Source organism: Ixodes scapularis, unplaced genomic scaffold, assembly GCF_016920785.2.
Source record: "Ixodes scapularis isolate PalLabHiFi unplaced genomic scaffold, ASM1692078v2 PGA_scaffold11__112_contigs__length_91849675, whole genome shotgun sequence".
NCBI classification, from domain to species: Eukaryota; Metazoa; Arthropoda; class Arachnida; order Ixodida; family Ixodidae; genus Ixodes; species Ixodes scapularis.
The window spans coordinates 29,630,346-29,648,763 of record NW_024609837.1 but is presented as its reverse complement, the minus strand read 5'-3'; the positions used below and the strand labels follow the sequence as shown (position 1 = coordinate 29,648,763).

Sequence of the window (18,418 nt, the reverse complement as noted above, 5' to 3'; positions counted from 1 at the left end):
CTGCAACGGTTGCCTACTGCACTATACGAAATGCCGCCGCCGGTCGCAGTATGCCGCCGCTTGTCGTATTGCCGTTTATTCTCCCTTTGCCGTTCCTTGTATTCACGCTGCTCCTCGGGAGTCCTAACTATGCGTGGCCTATTCATCGCGGTGCTGCAGCAACAATGAAATCAGTTGCTATACTCCGTTTCATCTTACGTTTAAGCGCAGTGGATGTTACGAGCCATCGGAGCCAATCGGAGGCCGTGTGAGTGTCATGTGACCTCAGAGAGGGGGCACCGCGACGTGCGGAAAGCGTATCACGGGTCCACAGAACGGGATAGGCTAAGATAGCTCGTAGCATCCGCTGCGTCGGGACTTAAGGTGAAATGGGGTATAGGCGGGTTCTTCTTTTATATATGAAAGGCTAGTGACGTCACTCCCCACGTCGCAAGGTGCCGTGGCTGCGGCAGCAGGCGCCGTTATCATCCATTATGCGGTTCGCACTTCACACGAGGGCTTCGAATGACGTCAACCCCCTTTCGAAGCAGCTACGAACCTAATATTTACCGGAACACGTGGGAGGTTGTTCCTATTGGTCACACGCGCCTTATCATCCATCATGTAGTTTCGATGCTTGTTTTGTGGTTTTATTTATTGAAACGGGTGCTAAGTTGTATGCTGTGTGCCTGATTTCAATGGAGATATGCAGTTTTGCCTTCAATTGTTCGCCGGGAGTTTTTTGCTCACAACGACGACGGGAAAATTTCCTTGGCTGGTAGACGTATGCAGCTTCGCTGTAAACATACTAAAGTAAAAAGACTAAAAACCTGCTAGGCGCTGGTATGTCTTGGTTGCTTGCGGGGTGTTGTCAATGGCCCCCCGGGCCATAATTCTGGGCTGTCTGCACCTGGCCGTCGGTCTGCGTCCAGCGCCTTTCGCGGGTGGAAGGTCGCTTGTTTCAGCGAGCCAGGCACCGTCATCGCTTCGGAAGCGGGGATGAGCCGATAACCGTGGATGAAATGGGTGCAGTGCTTGGTCTGGGACCTCGAGGTTAGCAGCGAGTCATCATGCTTTCTGCAGAGCGGCTGTGTACTGCTTCGCCTCCAGACCATTTACCCGTCGGCGGACGAGCTGTTGTCTCTCTGCTAATGGCCCGCTGAAGGGCGGACCTGTTGTGGGTGGCTGCGACGGACCCGTCCCGCGCTGAGAAGTGTTCTCCCACAAGAGCAGCACGTGCCTCTGGTTCAGCCGACCAGAGCGCGGTCTCGCACCAACCGGCGTCTCGTGCAGGGAACTTTGGAGAGTTGAGCTCACGAGACAACAGAAAACCTTCGGAAAAGCTGTGTATGTGCGCTTGTGGAATGAAACTCCCTGTGACTCACCAGCAACACGAGACACCTCATCTTGAGACCTACCACGAAGTTTAGCGGCAATGGCTGGCGGCTTGCACACGAACTTGTTCACTATTGGCTGCTCAAGATCACGTTGGCCCTTGGGATTGGACGAGCGAGAGTTCAGTGAGATTGAGAGTTTATATAAAGGGAGACGCTCGCAGATCGAGTGTGAGGATGATCGAGAATTCAAACACTGAAAAGCTGATCTAAATATGTAGATATGAAGCGTCCTTTTTTCGTCGTGCCCCTCGTCTCCGGCTCGTCTGTTCTGCATCCCGCCCGGCATTTGGTAGCGGGGCCGAGCTGGTAACCTTAGGAGGACCCCTGAGACACAACAGGGGCGACCATGACGGAGTGTGGCGCGAAAGGTGTCTGCGGCGGGCTGCCGTGTGTCCGATGGTTTCTGTGGTAGAGTCCATCTCGAAAACAAGGAACTTGATGCACATGAAGGGCTTGAGGCAGGAGTCGGCAGGGTTAATCCTAAACCCGCAGGAGCTTTGGTGTTTACAGGCTCTAGCAACGGCTTACGCTGAAAAGAAAACCGCCTCTAGCGACAGTATAAGCCTCTAGCGACGGCTTAGGACCTGCTCTGCAGCGGCACATCCGGTCCTATGCCGTCGTATACGAGGCTTTAAAACCGGTCTTGTCCCAGTCGGTCCTACTCGGTTGCAAGTGTGTGAACCGGCCTTTAGGGGCAAACGCTAACCCAAGACGTGGCTGGGATTCTGCAGATGCGCAGTGGCGAGCCCCTATTCCTTCGGAACCCCTTAACGTTGGGCACCATATTCTAAAACTCCCTAATGAATCTTTTTGTGCAAGCGCCAATATCCTTCCATATGACTTCACTTATCTCGGATTTAACAGGGTGTTTGAATCTAATTCGGAAATAATAAACAAATAGGGTGAGAGACGATTCCCGTTTTTACCATTTATTTATCAGGATCGGCAGACATTAAGAGAGGGTATAATCGTCATGGTAAGAAGGCCAATGACTAAAATCAGTTTATTCAACTTTTTTAATAAGTGCTTTTAGTGGTCATGTTAAATTGCATTATCTATGACAATTACTATTAAAGGAGCTGTGCAACGATTTTAATGTTGAAAGAATTGGCATTTTCTGCTTTTGATATTGTTCACTGTGTCACAAATGGCAGAAAACACACCTCCTTTCATCGCAATGTTGCGATTCCGCCGCGTAATAGCAAGGCAAAACTTGGAATATTTCCCGACCTGCAGCCACGAGCGGCGGCCATGAGAAACAAGCGGCGTGACGTCACTTGGGTCGTTGTAAGAAAGATAGCAAGTTGTGCGAATACCTGCTCGATAAAAGGTAACTCTTTTTACAAATCTTGTCGTTCCAACATATATATAAACGCGTCAACACCCTGGTATCATCGACAAAACTTTTATTATACGGAGTTTTAGTGGCGCCATCTATCCTAGGTCCACAAAACCGCGAACAGCTGCCAGAAGCCGGAGGGGGAGGGGGACAGCGCCGGACGGGCAAGGACGGGTGGTCACGCGGTCGCGAGCGGATGAGTTCTCGCTGCTCGCTGATGGCTCTAAAGAGAGAACTTTTCCGGAACTCCGCGCCTACTCTAGTGACGTCACTGTGCACGTGACCCGGAAGACGATGCACGAGTTGAGAGGCGGCAAAAACCTGGATCTTTTTCATTTTTTAAAATAAAAACTAGGGTATCCAGGCAAAATCTGTTTTCTGTAGTTCACTGCAGAAGTGTCAGGCATCAACTTCCACAATTATTTAAGCAAAGCCCTGAAATTGTTGCACAGCTCCTTTAAAGGCCAGCCAAGTTGAAGAGATTTGGAAAAATATAATAATTTTTGAAATATTAATTGAGAAATGTTCATGTTTTTTAACCCGATTCAAAGATTACGCGCATAATGCCCTCTGCAAGTCCCGCCCAGATGACGCTTAGAAAAGGAACATAGTCGGTTCAATCATGTCGTCACAATCTCCGCAGCATGTCCTTGGTGGGCCACGCAGGCGACACAAGTGACATTAAATACAATAAAATCATCCGATGGGCTAGTTGGATAAACATAATTTTTTTAAAAAATAATAATTAATTATAACACAAATGACGATGTGACTGAAACGACTACATCACTTTTCTAAGCGTCATTGTGGACCGGGCTTGTGATTCCGTTTTTGCGCGCAATATTTAAACAGGTCTAAAATTTTAAAATTTATCAATTAATATCTAAAAAAAAAAAATTTACAATTTCGCATATTTCCTTAAATTGTCCTAACCTCAAAAAGTAATTGCCGTGAATACTGCAATTGCAACATGACCCCTCAAACCAATCATTAAAATGTTAACAGATTTTAGCTACTAGTAAACTTACCTTGTGGGAGCATGAGTCTCCCAGCACGGCCAGAGGCCGCTGCCGAATGCCCAAACTGGACAACGGCCGAGGCGCGCCATAGCGCACGTATAGGACAGGCACAGAAGCCTATAAAAGAAGGCACACGCACACAGAGAAGGGACGACGGACCGTGGCCACGGAGGCGTGCAGTTCGAACGCTCCGGCAATGTTTTACGTTGATACTAACAATCCATTCCTGTTACTTTAATAAATGTAGTTTCTCGTTTTGGAAACCCCGGCTCCGTGTTGTTCCTCCCGGATGGGCATGCAGCAAGGCAACCCTACCACATGGCGCCCAACGTGCTTTTGCTGCCCTTCTGTCGGAACGACACGGGGCTGGGTTTCTTTTCTCGGTAAGTTTTTTTCAACCGCGGTGTTTCTTTTGCAAGTAGTGCTGGTATCCGCGACAGCGCGAGTGCTCGTTGATTGGAGCCTCAAAACATTGCTTAGTCACGCAGGGGCGTGTTTATTGCTCTGGGGGCGTGTTTATTTTTTTCGAGTGGAGCATACCGCCTGTTGCCGCACACGTTTTCGCGTTCCTGTTTTTTCCCGCCGTGTCTCCCACACTACGGTCCGAGACGAAGGATGGCGAAAAGCCTGGAGCAAGCGTGGATCCCGGAGCAGGCACGGCGGATGCGCAGGCCGAATTGCTACTGAAGGTGGCAACCCTGTGTGATGCGGTCACACAGCGTCTCGCCGCGCAGCAGTCACGTGAGCCGGAGCTGCGTCCCCAGCTGACGGTGCCGGTGTACACTGGCTACAAGGACGTCAAGTCAGTCGCCGACTTTCTGGGTGAGCTCGACGTCTACAAAGCCGCCTCAGGCGCCTCGGAATCCCTCGAGATAAGCAGAATACTCCCACTCGCTCTAAAGTCTAGCGCTGCGTGCTGGTTAAGGCTGCAACCTACGTTCACCAGCCTAGTGGAGTTCGAGCGGCAATTCCGAGCAGAGTTCCTGCCACCTGGTTACGAGTTACAAATCTTGAAAGAACTAGAGTCCCGAACGCAACATCCAAACGAAAGCCTGGTTCAGTATGTTCGCGCATTGCAGGAACTCACACGAAGGGCACAACCTAATGCCTTCGAGTCGGAGATTATAGCTCGGGTCCTCAGACAATGTCACCCAAAGTACCACCTGTACCTATACGGCCGCACCTATGAGACCATTGAAGAGCTAGCCCAGCATGCTCGCAGCACAGAGGAGATCTTCCACGCTCAGAAGAGCTATCTCCCACCGCCTTTGGCCGCAAACTCTCTCGAACCCGCATGTGCTTGGCAGGGCCCCGAGACAATCCCGGCGCTAAGACCTCCACGGGACTGGCACAGAGTGCCCAATCAAAGCAGCCGGAGTCTCTCCAGCTTTGGTTCAATGCGGGGGCACTGGAGGACGTCCGAAGAGAGCCCTGGTGCCGGCGACTCAAGCAGGTATTCGGACCAATGCCACAACTGTGGACAGCGCGGCCACTTCCAAAGAGTGCCCAAATACAAACCCGAGGCGGAACGAAACAAATGGCGGAAGGGCTAGAAGTGACCGGAGGGATTGTGGAAATCCGGTCAACCCTCGCGCAGCTATGGGCCGTGAAAATCCGGAAGGTCACGTGGCATCCCAATCGGGGAACTATTACGGCCGGCGGCAATGAGCCCCACTGCAGAGCCGCCGATGGCCGCTATCACAGCCGGGATCACGCACGCAGCGTCACTTGTTCCATCGGTATGTCGAATTCAGTCTAACAGCGAAATGATCGAGCCACGCATGACGATCACTTTGCTCGGTTTTCCTTTTGCCGCGCTTTTGGATACCGGGGCTGCTATCTCGCTTATAGGGGACGCTGTCTATGAACTATGCAAAAATATAAAAAGTAACCTTTCGTTCGGCAGACACACGTCTGCAGTTAGCCTCGGTGTCAACAATATCGGCGGACAGAGCCGTAAGGCTTAAAATTTTATTTAATGAGTAGAAACGGCGTCAGCACTTTCTGTATCTCCCGGGACTCGCTGTGCCCGTGATCTTAGGTCGAGATTTTATCGCAGGCGTAAGCATGACTCTCGACTTCCCTGGTGGCGGCTATCGTCTAGGAAACCAGGCGGACCTGACTCCGTCCACCAGACGAGAGAACTGCATCGCTGGCCCAACCCTCCCAGCCCACTTCACAACGGCTGCAGCTGCCCTACCATCCGAAATTTCGGATGCCCTACAGAACATCGGAGGACGTCCTGCGGCCGTTCTCTCAGATGTTCATGGAGCGACCAGGAAAGACAGACATCCTGCTGCATCGGATTGAAACCGGTAACGCACCGCCTTGGAGGTGCAATCCACGCCCCATCAGCGTGCACAAAAGAAAACTCCTGGAGGTGGCCCTTCAGGAGATGCTGGACACCGGCGCAGTACGTGATTCGAAGAGCCCTTGGGCATTTCCTGTCGTACTCGCTCCGAAAAAAGATGGAACGGCCCAACTATGCATAGATTACAGACGGCTGAACGAAGTGTCTGTACGAGACAGCTACCCTTTCCCCAGCATTTCCTCTATAATGTACGCGCTCGGCAACGCGACGGTGTTTACTACATTGGATTGCAGCCGTGGATTCCTTCAGATCAAAGTGCATCCGTTAGACGTGCAGAAAACCGCTTTCATTTGCCACAGACGGCTGTACGAGTTCACCCGCTTGCCTTTTGGCTTGTCCAACTCGCCAGCGAGCTTTCAGCGTCTGATGGACGTTGTGCTCGGAAACGCAAAGTACGAATTCGCGATGGCATACATGGATGACGTTGTTGTTTTCTCGCGTACATTCGAGGAGCATCTCGAACACTTGACTATCGTGCTTGAGCGAATGCGGAACGCGGGTCTTACAATCAACCCGGGGAAAGTTTAATTGGCCGAGCCCAAAATTAACCTCCTCGGATTTGTTGTCGATAGCGGCAGGCTCCGTCCCAACGAAGAAAAACTGCGCGCACTGAGTACCCGTGCCCCTATGACGTGAAAAGTTTACAGCGATATATCGGAATGATTGCATTCTATAGGGATTTCATTCCTTTCTGCTCCGAGATTTCTCAGCCGCTTAATCACCTTCTTCGAAAAGGCGTCAAATGGTGTTGGAGCCAACAGCAACAAAGCGCATTCGTAGCCTTATCAAAGGCAGTGACAGAGAACGCGTGTCTGCATCTTCCCGACCTAAACCAACCATTCGTTTCGCAGACAGATGCAAGCGATTGTGGCGTCGGAGCTGTTTTACTGCAGGAACATGACGGTATACTTCGGCCGGTTGCTTTCGCAAGTCAGACCCTCAATTCCGCAAAGCGTAACTACAGTGTTGCCGAAAGGAAATGTTTAGCCATAGTGTATGCGTTAAAGCGATTTGACATGTATTTGGATAGCGCAACATTCCGAATTCAGTGTGATCATTTAGCGTTGTCATGGCTGAAAAGACTTCAGAACCCCGCTGGTCGCCTCGCTCGTTGGGCCCTTACGCTACAACAGTACGATTACACTATTGTATGCAGGCCGGGTGCTACTAACCAAATCGCTGATGCACTTTCCCGCGCCCCCCTTTCTGAGAACCACGTGCAGGAAGTCCCAGGTCTGGTCGCAGTCGTTAATACAACACAGGGACCACCTGACTCACGGTGAGGCACATTGGTCTCAAGAGAGGATCTTCTCAAGGCCCAGCACGACGATGGGTTGTGCCAACAAGTGACTGCCTGGCTGGCAGCATCCGGTCCAGTCGACCGCCCAAGTGACAAGGAGTTCGACTTCTACTTGATGAGCGACGACGGCCTCCTGCTGCGCTACATCCCCCAGCCCGACGACGATCCGGATGGTTCAGCCTTCCGGACCGTGATACCCCGCAAGCTACGTAAGCTTTTCATCCGATACATGCACAGCTCTGCCCTAGCCGGACACAGCAGTGGGAGCAAGACTTACGATAAGAGTCTCCCACCACGGCCAGAAACCGCTGCCGAATGCCCAAACTGGACAACGGCCGAGGCGCGCAATAGCGCACGTAGGACAGGCGCAGAAGCCTATAAAAGACTGCACACGCCCACAGAACGGGGGGAAGACGGACCGTGGTCACGGAGGCCTGCAGTTCAAACACTTTGGCAATGTTTTACGCTTATACTAACAACCCAATCCTGTTACTCTAATAAATGTAGTTTCTCGTTATGGAAACCCCGGCTTCGTGTTGTTCCTCCCGGATGGGCATGCAGCAAGGCCACCCTACCACAACCTTTGACGATTATCCCCTCATGTAATGTCCGCCAAGCTTGATAAATACATACATGGCGGAGACGGCACTCGTCTAACCCTCATCTGTCTGAATTGAAGTCGAACACCCCTTATATACATATGTTTTTCCTTTTTGTCGGCAGCTGTATTTCTGCAGCAAAACAAGAAATCTCATTTTGTCTCCGAGGTTGTCCTTCGCGGTTTTCTGCTTGCACAAAGACGCGCAGCCATAAAAAAAGCACCTGAAAAGTATCGATACAGGAGCAACATCAGCGTACTGACCTGTGCCACCACATACCTGTGCCACCAGATATGAGGTATTTATCATGAGGTATTTATTTCGAAATATATCACACACATATACGTGCGACTATGCCTGTGTGCGACGTTACTAGGGTTGTCGCGAACTACCCCAGGTTCGATTTCGAAAGGTTTCGATATTTGCAAAGCAAACTAAGGTCGATTTCGAAAATTTTCGATATTTTCGTACCGACCAAGGTTCGAATTCGAAAAATTCGCAACTTTCGTTTACAGTGTAGTTTCGAATTCGAAAGGTCGAAGCGTTGACGGTTTCTAAAATTTCGGATTCGAATATTTCGAATATTTTTTTTTACTTCAGGTTTGATAAATTCGAAGATTTCGAAATTCTTTGGAAATAAAATTCGAAAACTTCGAACGCTTCGAATTTTTATAGACATAAAGTTCGAACAACTCGAAGATTTCGAATTTCTTTCTGCATAAAGATCGAAAGTTCGAAGGTTTCGATTTTCTTTTAACGCTAAATTCGAAAAAAAAAACAAAAAAACTTCGAAGATTTTGCGTTCCTTTCTAGTCCAAGTTTTCAAAGTTCGAAGTCCGGTTTTCAAGTTCCTCCACAGTTTGTTTCAAATAACGTTTTCACGACTCACTGGTTTTCACAAAATCAAGTTTAGAAAAGTTAGGGTGTGATATCTAGATTCTGCGAAGTTGCTCAGGCAATTAAACGAGATGACGAGTGTCCCGGTTGTGCTGGAATATTTGCCAGTGCAGAGTGACGTGTGACCATAGATCAGTAATTGTGACCACCAGCCCGAAAGGGGGTCTTTAACCTTCATCACGCAGTAGTGATCACACGAACACACTGTTTTACGAGACTCATCCAGTTCGAAACGGCCAGGAGCGACCAGTAGGTTGAAGCTCAGAAAAACCTTGTAGCGACCTGGCAAACTACCTCCCCACCCCTTGCACGCTGGTAGTAATCCGATCGAACGCCGCCCGAGTGACGCTGGCATATAGTAAGTTAAGTTTGTAATTGTACTGGAGGTTTTTTTTTTCTGGGACGGAGGAATCGCCTCACAAAAAGCCGACACAACTCTAGGTCGAGGAGCGTTCTACCATACAAGTGGCGTCGGAAGAGGAAAAACGGGGGGAAATAGGGTAGTGGGGGGGGGGGGGCTTGACTTCCCTTCCCCCCCTTCCAGATATTTCGGACTGTTAAAGAAAACAATACGGGGAAAGAGGGCGTGGTCGAGCTTATTTTAATCTGACATTATTTATGCATATATATAGCTACTGTCGCTCTTCACTGCATATAAGATTGCGTAGATGGTCATTCTTAGAAACTCGTTGTCAAAAGGCACTACTCGTCACATACTTAGAGGTTCGGAAGTTCAAAGCTATTTCTTTTCGACCTAAAATACCTGTGCCAATAGTAAAAAAAAAAAAAAGAAAAAAGAAAATAATAATGATAAATGCGGGGATAAAAAGTTGGAGAAAAAAAAACTATCAAGAATTCGCCGGAAGTGTTGTATTCTTGCATATTCAGAGGTTCAGAGCTTCGAAACAAGTTTCTTTTACCAAAATGTGTACAGGCTAAAAGAAACACGTCTCAGAAACGTGAAGCGAAAAAAAAAAGTTTTCTTTTAATGAGGTGCTGAAGTTGAACACTATTAGAAATCTTCTTCCATGAGTTAATCTATTCCTTAACGTGAAAAAACAATAAATACATTATTTTGTATTGTGCAGATGGCAATGATATGTACTGTATGTGGTGTTAATTTAAATGCGATACCTCAAACAACTTAGACGAAAAGAAATATCGAGTTTAGGGCATAATTGCATCTACAGGGTGTCACAAAAGAAAATTTACAAGGTCTTTTTTAACGCAAAAATAAACTATGCATCGCCGAACGCTCATTCTCCGCCAAAAGGTAGCGCCAGAGGTCACAACCAGATGCCAAAGTTTCAGCACGATCCGATAACCTAATCAAAAGTTGTAAGTGATTTTCTGAAAAGTTCAATGGGAAAATGGAGCCCATTTTTGCCTGTTTTCGGTTTCTGGTGCCATAGAGCCCCATGTGTTTGAAAACTCCGTCGGCCGCCATTTTCCCATTGAAATTTTCAGACAACCACTTATAACTTTTGATTAAGTTATCGGATCGGGCTGAAACTTTGGCATCTGGTTGTGACCTCTAGCGCTACCTTTGGGCGGAGAATGAGCGTTCGGCGATGCCTAGTTTATTTTTGCGGTAAAAAAGACCGTGTAAATTTTCTTTTGTGACACCCTGTAGATACATATTTGGACATTTCTTCAAAACTCACGTTGAATAACAATAATCACATCTTAAAACGGCACTGACCTAGGCAATACATAGATTATTCTTAAAAAGTATAACATCTCTAATATAAATAGCTTCGGCTACAGCACGCTTCAAATCTGGCACAAACGATAATCGTCAAAAACCCGTCGTCCTTACTGCCCCTTCGGGAATTTATTTTTTTTAAACTAAGCATACCAGAACATTGAAAGAAACGGCATTGTCTTTCGTAAGGAACGCAGCAGCGCGTGTAAAAGTTCGAGAAAAAAATATTATGAATGTACCTCACTACTTGAATTCAAATGAAACCGTCCGCCGGTCATTCGAAGTTCGACGAACATCGAACTTTTACCCTAAAAGTTTGAAGTTCGTCGAACTTCTGACTTTCCAGGATTCGAAAGTTCGAAACTTTTCAAATTCTCTTGATAAATAAGGTCGAAAGTTCGAAATTTATCGAAATTTTTGGTCAGTAAAATTCGGAAATTCGACAAGCATCGAACTTTGCAGCGCAATAAGTCCGAAAGTTCGTAAAAGATCGAATTTTTTAGCGTAATAAGTTCGACGGTTCGAAAAACGTCGAAGTTCTTAGCTTAACAAGTTCGAAAATTCGACTTTTGTCGCATTTTACGATGCAGACAATTCGAAAAATCGAATCTTTCGAACCTTTCGAACCGCTTGATTCGATCATCGAAACTTCGAATCGAAAAAAGTTCGCGGCAACCCTAGACGTGACTAAGCACACGGGTCGTGTGTAGTTTCAAATTGGCTGTACTAGATGGTGCAGCGTTGCTAATATGGTCTGGTGTAATTAATTGTTACAAACAAGATTTGCCAAGTGGCTAAGTGGGAATCGAACCCCGTACCATGCGATCTGCAGCCCTACGCCTTTGGCAACTCGCCAGCGAGACTTGATGGTATAGCGGTAGTGCTCTTCGAGGAGCGCGAGGTCGCCCTAGTTAGAAAGTTACTCTTCAAAATGAAGGCAGAAAACGGTGGAGGTTTCGGTGCCAAATTGTCGCTTTCCGAACGAATGTTTTGCTCGAGCGAGGTAACTTCTTTTCTACGGTGTCGTGGCAGCAGTGATCTTTGAAAGGGTGAAGTCTTTTTGGTGGAAAGGCTTCCGTACAAAACATGACCTGGGGCCGATTGCGGTTTCCGTGCAACAAAAAGACTAGTTGCGAGGCCAGGCATAGGAAGTTCTAACACTAAAATATTTGTACAAAAGAAATTCGGAATAACCTCGCGCAGAAATTTTAAAAAATTCCCCTTTTTACTTTATTTCACAGAAGGGGGGGCGATCATTTGGTTTCCACGGAAAACGTGAATACTAATCACACATAACGAGTAACATAAATTAATATTAAAACTGCGAGTTGGGCTAGTTGGTTTTATGCATGGTGGTAAATACGCCATAAACACGGACAAAAAAAGAAGTACGCAGGACGAGGTTTAACTTGCAACTGAACTTTACTGAAGGAAGCATAAAAAGTAGAATAAAACCGCACAGCCGAGAAGATGCAGGACTTTCATTAACCACCTCGAAAGCCTGCCGTGACTGTTGAGTGACCGATAAAAGCCTGATCCTTATCGGATAAGACAACAGAAGGAGCACTGACACACACATTCGTGCCAAGGGCCCTTACCACGAATGCCTCGTGTATCTTGCTTTCCAATTTTGTTTTGAATTTTCCCATAATCTTGGTACTATTAAACTCGGCCAGGCATATGCACCTATCACAATGAACAGCCAAGTGGCAAAAGGGGAGTGATATTTTTCTTACTTCGTGTGATAGGGCAATAGAAAAGTTGGTGGTAAAGAATTACAGGCTCAAGATTTTTAGGTACGTTGACAGCTTTTAAGTTTTTAACAGAGATCCTGTAGAGGCTAACGAAGATAATATGGTCTCTGGAGTGCTTGAGGTTTTTAAGAGTTTTGCGGAAAGCCTAAGTTTTATGCATGAAACAGCGAGTGCCGGGCGCCTTCAATTTTTGGACTTGGGTCTTTTCTTTGATGGCGACCATGTGTGTTGGACGTATGACCCCCGATCAAAGAAAAAGCTGCTGCCATAGGACTGGGCCTATTCGAAGCTCGTAAAGAGGGGAATTGCCTCTAGTTATCTGCATGCCTCCTTGAAAAAATCTTTGCCTCACAACATGAGCTTTAGTTTTCAGTTGCAGCTAGACAGAATGCAGGATGTGGGGTTCCCGGGTCTTATGTGATGTTGCTGAAGGGTTCGGAGAAAAGCTGAGGAGGCTTTTTGGAAGAGGGGATGCTGAGAGGGCAAGGCCTGAAGTTAGACCTGTTGTCCTGCCTTATGTACATACGGTTTCTCACAACCTCAAAAAGGTGGCGAATAAGTTTCGCATTCCTGTAGTTTTTTCTGCCCCAAACAAGCTTTCTAAGCTTTGCCGAAGAATAAATAATGCAGGTATGCCGGGTAATGCGGAGGGGGTGTCCGGCAAGCGTTATGCCACCAAGTATCGTCAATGTGACTTAAGGTTCACGCACGACGTCCCCCTACCTTGCGGTAGGGTTTATGTTGGCCAGACAGAGAGGTGCATTATTGGTAGAACCAGAGAACACTCCGCCACCACCAGGCTATCCCCGTCTGGTCACTTGGCTGTACATTGTAACAGGCGTGCGTGCCAGGCCGAGTTCATTAGTACCAAGATTATGGGAAAATTCAAAACAAAATTGGAACGCGAGATACATGAGGCATTCATGAGAAGGGCCCATGGCACGAATGTGTGTATCAGTGCTCCTTCTGTTGCAATATCCGAAAAGGAGCGGGCTTTTTCTCGGTCACTCAACAGTGACGACAAGCTTTTCACGTGATTAATGAAGGTCCAGCATCTTTGCGCATGTGCCGTTTTATTCTTCTTTTTATGTGTTCCCTTCAGTAAAGTTCCGTTGCAAGTTACGCCTCGTCCTGTGTGCTTCTTTTTTTGTCCGTGTTTGTAGGAGTATTTACCACCATGCATAAATTAATAGATAATATATCGTAAAACTAGTAAGAAAATAATTTACCTGCTAGTCATTTAGAAATTTATTAATTGCATTAATGAAATTACTAACCCGTAACAACATACCACTAACGTCGTCACTTGTAACGCGTTACTTCCAACAATTCCAACACTAAGCGATGCCTAGAGCGCTGACCTTCGCCTTGAAGCTAAGCCCCGATTTTTCACCCTCCGTCATTGAACATCGGAACCTAAAAACACAAACAGAAAATGGGGATAAAATAATCGTCCAAAAACACCCCAGAGTTAAAAAAAAGCCCTTCCGAAATCACAGAACCTTACAGACGCTTTGCAGCAGTTGTGCACTGGCGCCGCCATAACTGACCTTCAGGTTTTTCGTCCTCCTATTCCGTTTACTTCACTTCATTATTATCATAGAGGGCCAGGTTATTACCATTTTTGATTCTACTGTGTCCTTTTCTCCAGCATTGGCCTTTATGGAAGCACTTCAGCGCCCGTTTCAGTGACTCAGTATCTTGGTACGACAAGAGAAGGTCAGCAAAGCGTCTATAGCTTTAACTCTGTGGCACTCTTATATGCCATGCACGAATTCAAAACAACAAAAATGAATAAGTTCTTGAACCCCCATAACGAAGAAGCTTGCGTTTATTTTCACTTGGCAAAAGTTTGCGATTATAAACAAACATTGCAATTATATTTTATTTTAATGGCCAATCAACGCATATCAAGGATCAAATCCAGAGGGCTTCTTAACTCTCTTCAGAGCAGCAGTGATAGAATGATAGAAAGGACCATCGGTGAGCAGAGATCGTAATTTCTTCTCAATGACTCCTCTAAGATTGCCGTCCCATTTCTTTGAAAGATCGAATCGGGCCGGAGGTTTGGTCAAAGGAACGTAGTTGGCATCTATTATCGTGTAAGTTGCCCGCATCATCAAATATTGCTCATACTCCATAAAATCACCACCTGAAACAAAGCATGACTTTAATAGAAAACATACGCATAACTCGAAATTAATCTCGCGGAAACTCCATAGTGCAGCCAACATTTTTCACAGAGACATAAAAAGATACTGAACTGAAATTTTGATTTCGCAAAGTAAGGCCGCAGAAGCGTTGCACGAAACGCTACGAACACCAAAATGTCACTCATCCATCGATATTTCAAACGGATGGCCGTATTCTTTGGAAAAGAAGGGCGCGATCAAGCGAGCGCGGTGACATCATTGTTCTCCTGGAACATTTGAGAATTAGCGCAAGCGGCCTGGTTTTTGTCCTCCTCGCAATTCGGTTCACCAGCTTGACGGGACGTAGCGAGGAGGGGAGGGAATGAGAGTCGTGACGTGACTTATCTCACCGGCCGTGTTCGATCGCGCACTTCGTTTCCGGAACTGCGGCGATCCGTTACAGATATCGCTCTATGAGTAATGTTTTGGGGTTTTGCAGCATCCCGCCTATCCCTCGAGACTTGCTTTGTGAGCTCTAAATTTCGCTTCAGTATCCCTTTCATGAGAGGCGTCGGAACTATTCGAGAGATGGAAGGGCGGTGAATGACGGGAGACGATGGCGGTCGGAGGGGATACGAGGTTTTTCTCCCCATCCCTCGTATTGTTTACATGCAAGGGGAGGGGGGGAGGGAAGCATTTACCTCGTCCCCCCCCCCTTTTTTTCCGTTTCAATGCCACTGGCCTTCGTTTCTCCAGCGCATCGCATCATGACTGCTGATATGGAGCCACAATGGATCGGAGCTGTTTTTGTCAACATGTAAATGACGACCGGCGCGCTGCAGCAGCTCTCTTGAGGACACGTAGGCTGCCGCTATTAGACATCTTCAGGGTACCAGATTCTCAATGGTGATCAGGTACAATGAAATATTTAGGTTTCATTATAAATGTTTGGCAGCCACACCAAGGCTACCAAGAAATTTCCTTTCGAATTCTTCCCACTATCTTATGTTGCATTCACATAGAAGTTTATCTCCAGAGATAAGCGAGTGCGTCACAGAACTGCGAGAAAAAAGGACCATGAGAAGAAGGATGCGCTTCAGGAAATTCAAGTCATCATTCGCACTACGAAGCTGTATATACAGGGGAAGGGAAGGCCGAAATGACCAACATATTTAATACGCCTTGCCAAATCCGAATTGTTATCCTACATTCGTGAAGGTGGGGACAAAAACGCCGTTAAGAGAAAAGTTTTACGTCTATCTTTTGAGGGCTCACATCAGGTGTAGTGAACTATTAAAAAGGGTGCCAAAGTGAAACTGTGGCCGTGCAGTTTATATCTCAATGTTCGTCACCTGCACATTGCTTTGCGAGCTTGCTCCCAGGTGGTCATCGTTCATATATTTCGTTTAAAAGTTTACCTATCGCGATTATCTTCCACGGGAGCGCGCTCGCAAACCAGTGTGCAGACGACCTACAGTGTGATAATGTCCATGCTGAATTATCAAAAAAAAAAAGAAGATGGCACAAGAAGCACGGAGAGTACGGTGAGAGAGATTTGGGGAGGGACAGACAGCGACAGACAAACAGGCCATAGTGAAAAAAAATTCGAGACAGAGAGCGAAAAAAGGGGTACAAAAACAACACCGTCTTTAAACAGAGGTGCAAAATTTATTTCCACCCAATCCTTTTTATAGAAGGCAACCCCACCCACACTGCTCACACCAGCAACCGTCAACCCGACAGTCAACTCAAGTAGACCAGGCCCAAGCTCCGATACAGCCTAACCATACACATCGCATATCAGTGTGTCAAAGAGTGTCAGAAAAAAAATAGGGAGGCGGCAACTGAGCGTGAAGAAGCATTGGTTTGTGATATTCCTATGACGCGTGGTTTTACGTACGTTGGCCAGACTAACCGCTGTCCAAATGACCGTATTCTAGAACACAAAAGGGCGGTGGCGTCAAAATCGGCGAATTTGGAAATCGTCAAACACCTCGTGAGTTCCCGGCCTTGACGAAGACGAAGTTTCCCGGACGAAGATGAAGCTTCCCGGGCTTGACGAATTGTTTTCCGGGCTTGACGAAGACCGAAGTCCTTCGTAAATAAAGAGACAATTGTATATCTTCGCTTGTCATGGACCTGGAGATACGGTCTGTCGCGGACAACATGGCGGCAACGTGGAGACCGTGTTGCTTCACTCTCCTGTTTCGCCTTTTTCAGTTCGCACTGGTGATCTACTGTGCTTTCGCCCAGCGACACCGGACGATCTTCCTGCTCACCTCACCTTCGCTTGCTGGCCTGCGCTCCCATGCATGTGGGTCTCGGCCGATTATCCGTCGAACCGGCCGGTCGTTACGCCTTCTCCGTCCACTGGATCGCGTCGGCCTTTCGGGCTCACGCGGTTGCTGGTATGCTCCGTCCAGCTCCGTGGTACGTCTCTTCTCGCCGGCGGTGATGTGGAACCTAATCCAGGACCCCCGGGAGTTCTCTGCCCGTGTTGCGACAGAAAAGTGCGTGAGACTAAGGCCCCCGACTGCTGTGACACATGCGAAATGTGGCACCATCAGACCTGTGCTCGTCTGTCACTCAGGGAATACCGGAGACTCGGGAGCAGTACTGACACTTGGAACTGCCTGGGCTGCACCTTTGACTTTACGGATGATTACTTGGACGTCCCTAGCCAAGCTCCATGCTCCCTTTCGCCGTCGCCAACCCCCGACATTGCGGATGGCCGTCGGGTCGATGCCGAAAACCGAACCCAAGCACCCACTGCGACATAGGTTTGGCACGTCTAGTCGCAGCAGCCGACTATCCGGTTTTGCAACGCCAGGTCAGTACAGAACAAATTACCCGAGCACCAAGCAACTATACCCTCGATGCCACGCACAATCTTCAATCTCTGCGAAACATGGCTGGACCCATCCATCCACGACAGCCAGCTCGTTTTCCCCGAGTACGTTGTTTTTCGAAAGAACCGAACGACTTCCCGTGGGGTGTCGGCGTCATGGTCGAGAGGGAAGACTTAGAAGCGCTGTTCATTGAAATCATTGTCAAACAACAGAGGTACCTCGTGGCCTCCATTTACTGCCCCTCAGCTCTCCGCGCCGAGTCATACAGTCTGCTCCGTTGTTCGATGGAACACATTGTAGCGCTTCGCGGCCCATATCACAACGTCGACATCCTCGGCGACCTCAACGCCCACATCGACTGGGCCGATCCTCTGTTTCCACTGCCGGAAGACCCCGCATCTGACATGCTCCTGGACCTGTTTAAAACAAATGGGTTCACACAGCTGTGCACGGAGGCTACATACACAACTAATACAAAAAAATCGTCGTGCCTTAACCTCTACTTTACTCTCAGCCCAACTCTTGTCCGCGGCTGTGCTGTCACTGCTGGCCTGAGCAACTCTGACCACAACGTCATTCAGCTATCGACATTTCCGTCCCTTCCTACCAGAGGGAAGCACATTCGTTTTCTCCGTGCCTACAGTAAACTCGACTTTGAGCACCTCCATCGGCTTGTACGCGTTGTCCCATTGGACGCCCTGCTTTCAGAACACGACATTGACGACATGTGCGAGACCTGCACGTCTCTGATGAACGCCCTTTGAAGCGCCACTGTGCCACTCAGGCGCGCCCATCGCCCACGCAGCGCGCCCTGACTTACATCAGACATCATTGCCCTCTGCAATCAGAAAGATAGAGTGTTCCGCAGGGCGCGACGAAGCCGCTGCCCAGAATGTCTTGCCGCTGCCAAGGAGATCCATCGTGACGTGAAGAAACGCATACGTGTGGCTCACCGCGCTTACACTGAGGACATCGCCGCTCGTGCGGTCAAATAGCCTAAATTATTTTGAGCATTTCTTAACTCACTGCGGAAGCAGGCGCCGCACCCCTCCTTCTTTGTCGCGAACGACTTGCTCT

The 18,418-nt window shown here is 47.9% G+C and overlaps 1 protein-coding gene across 1 annotated transcript; it reads left to right on the top strand.

Moving 5' to 3' along the window:
• Positions 1-17,496: 17,496 nt before the first annotated feature.
• LOC120846598 lies at positions 17,497-18,105 on the top strand. Its single transcript, XM_040218426.2, has one exon. It carries the CDS (start codon positions 17,497-17,499, stop codon positions 18,103-18,105), a length of 609 nt encoding a protein of 202 aa, XP_040074360.2.
• The last annotated feature ends 313 nt before the right edge of the window (positions 18,106-18,418 follow it).

Bases quoted from the DNA above. Each gene is read 5' to 3' on its own strand.
- LOC120846598 (XM_040218426.2), top strand. From the start codon at position 17,497: ATGGTCGAGAGGGAAGACTTAGAAGCGCTGTTCATTGAAATCATTGTC.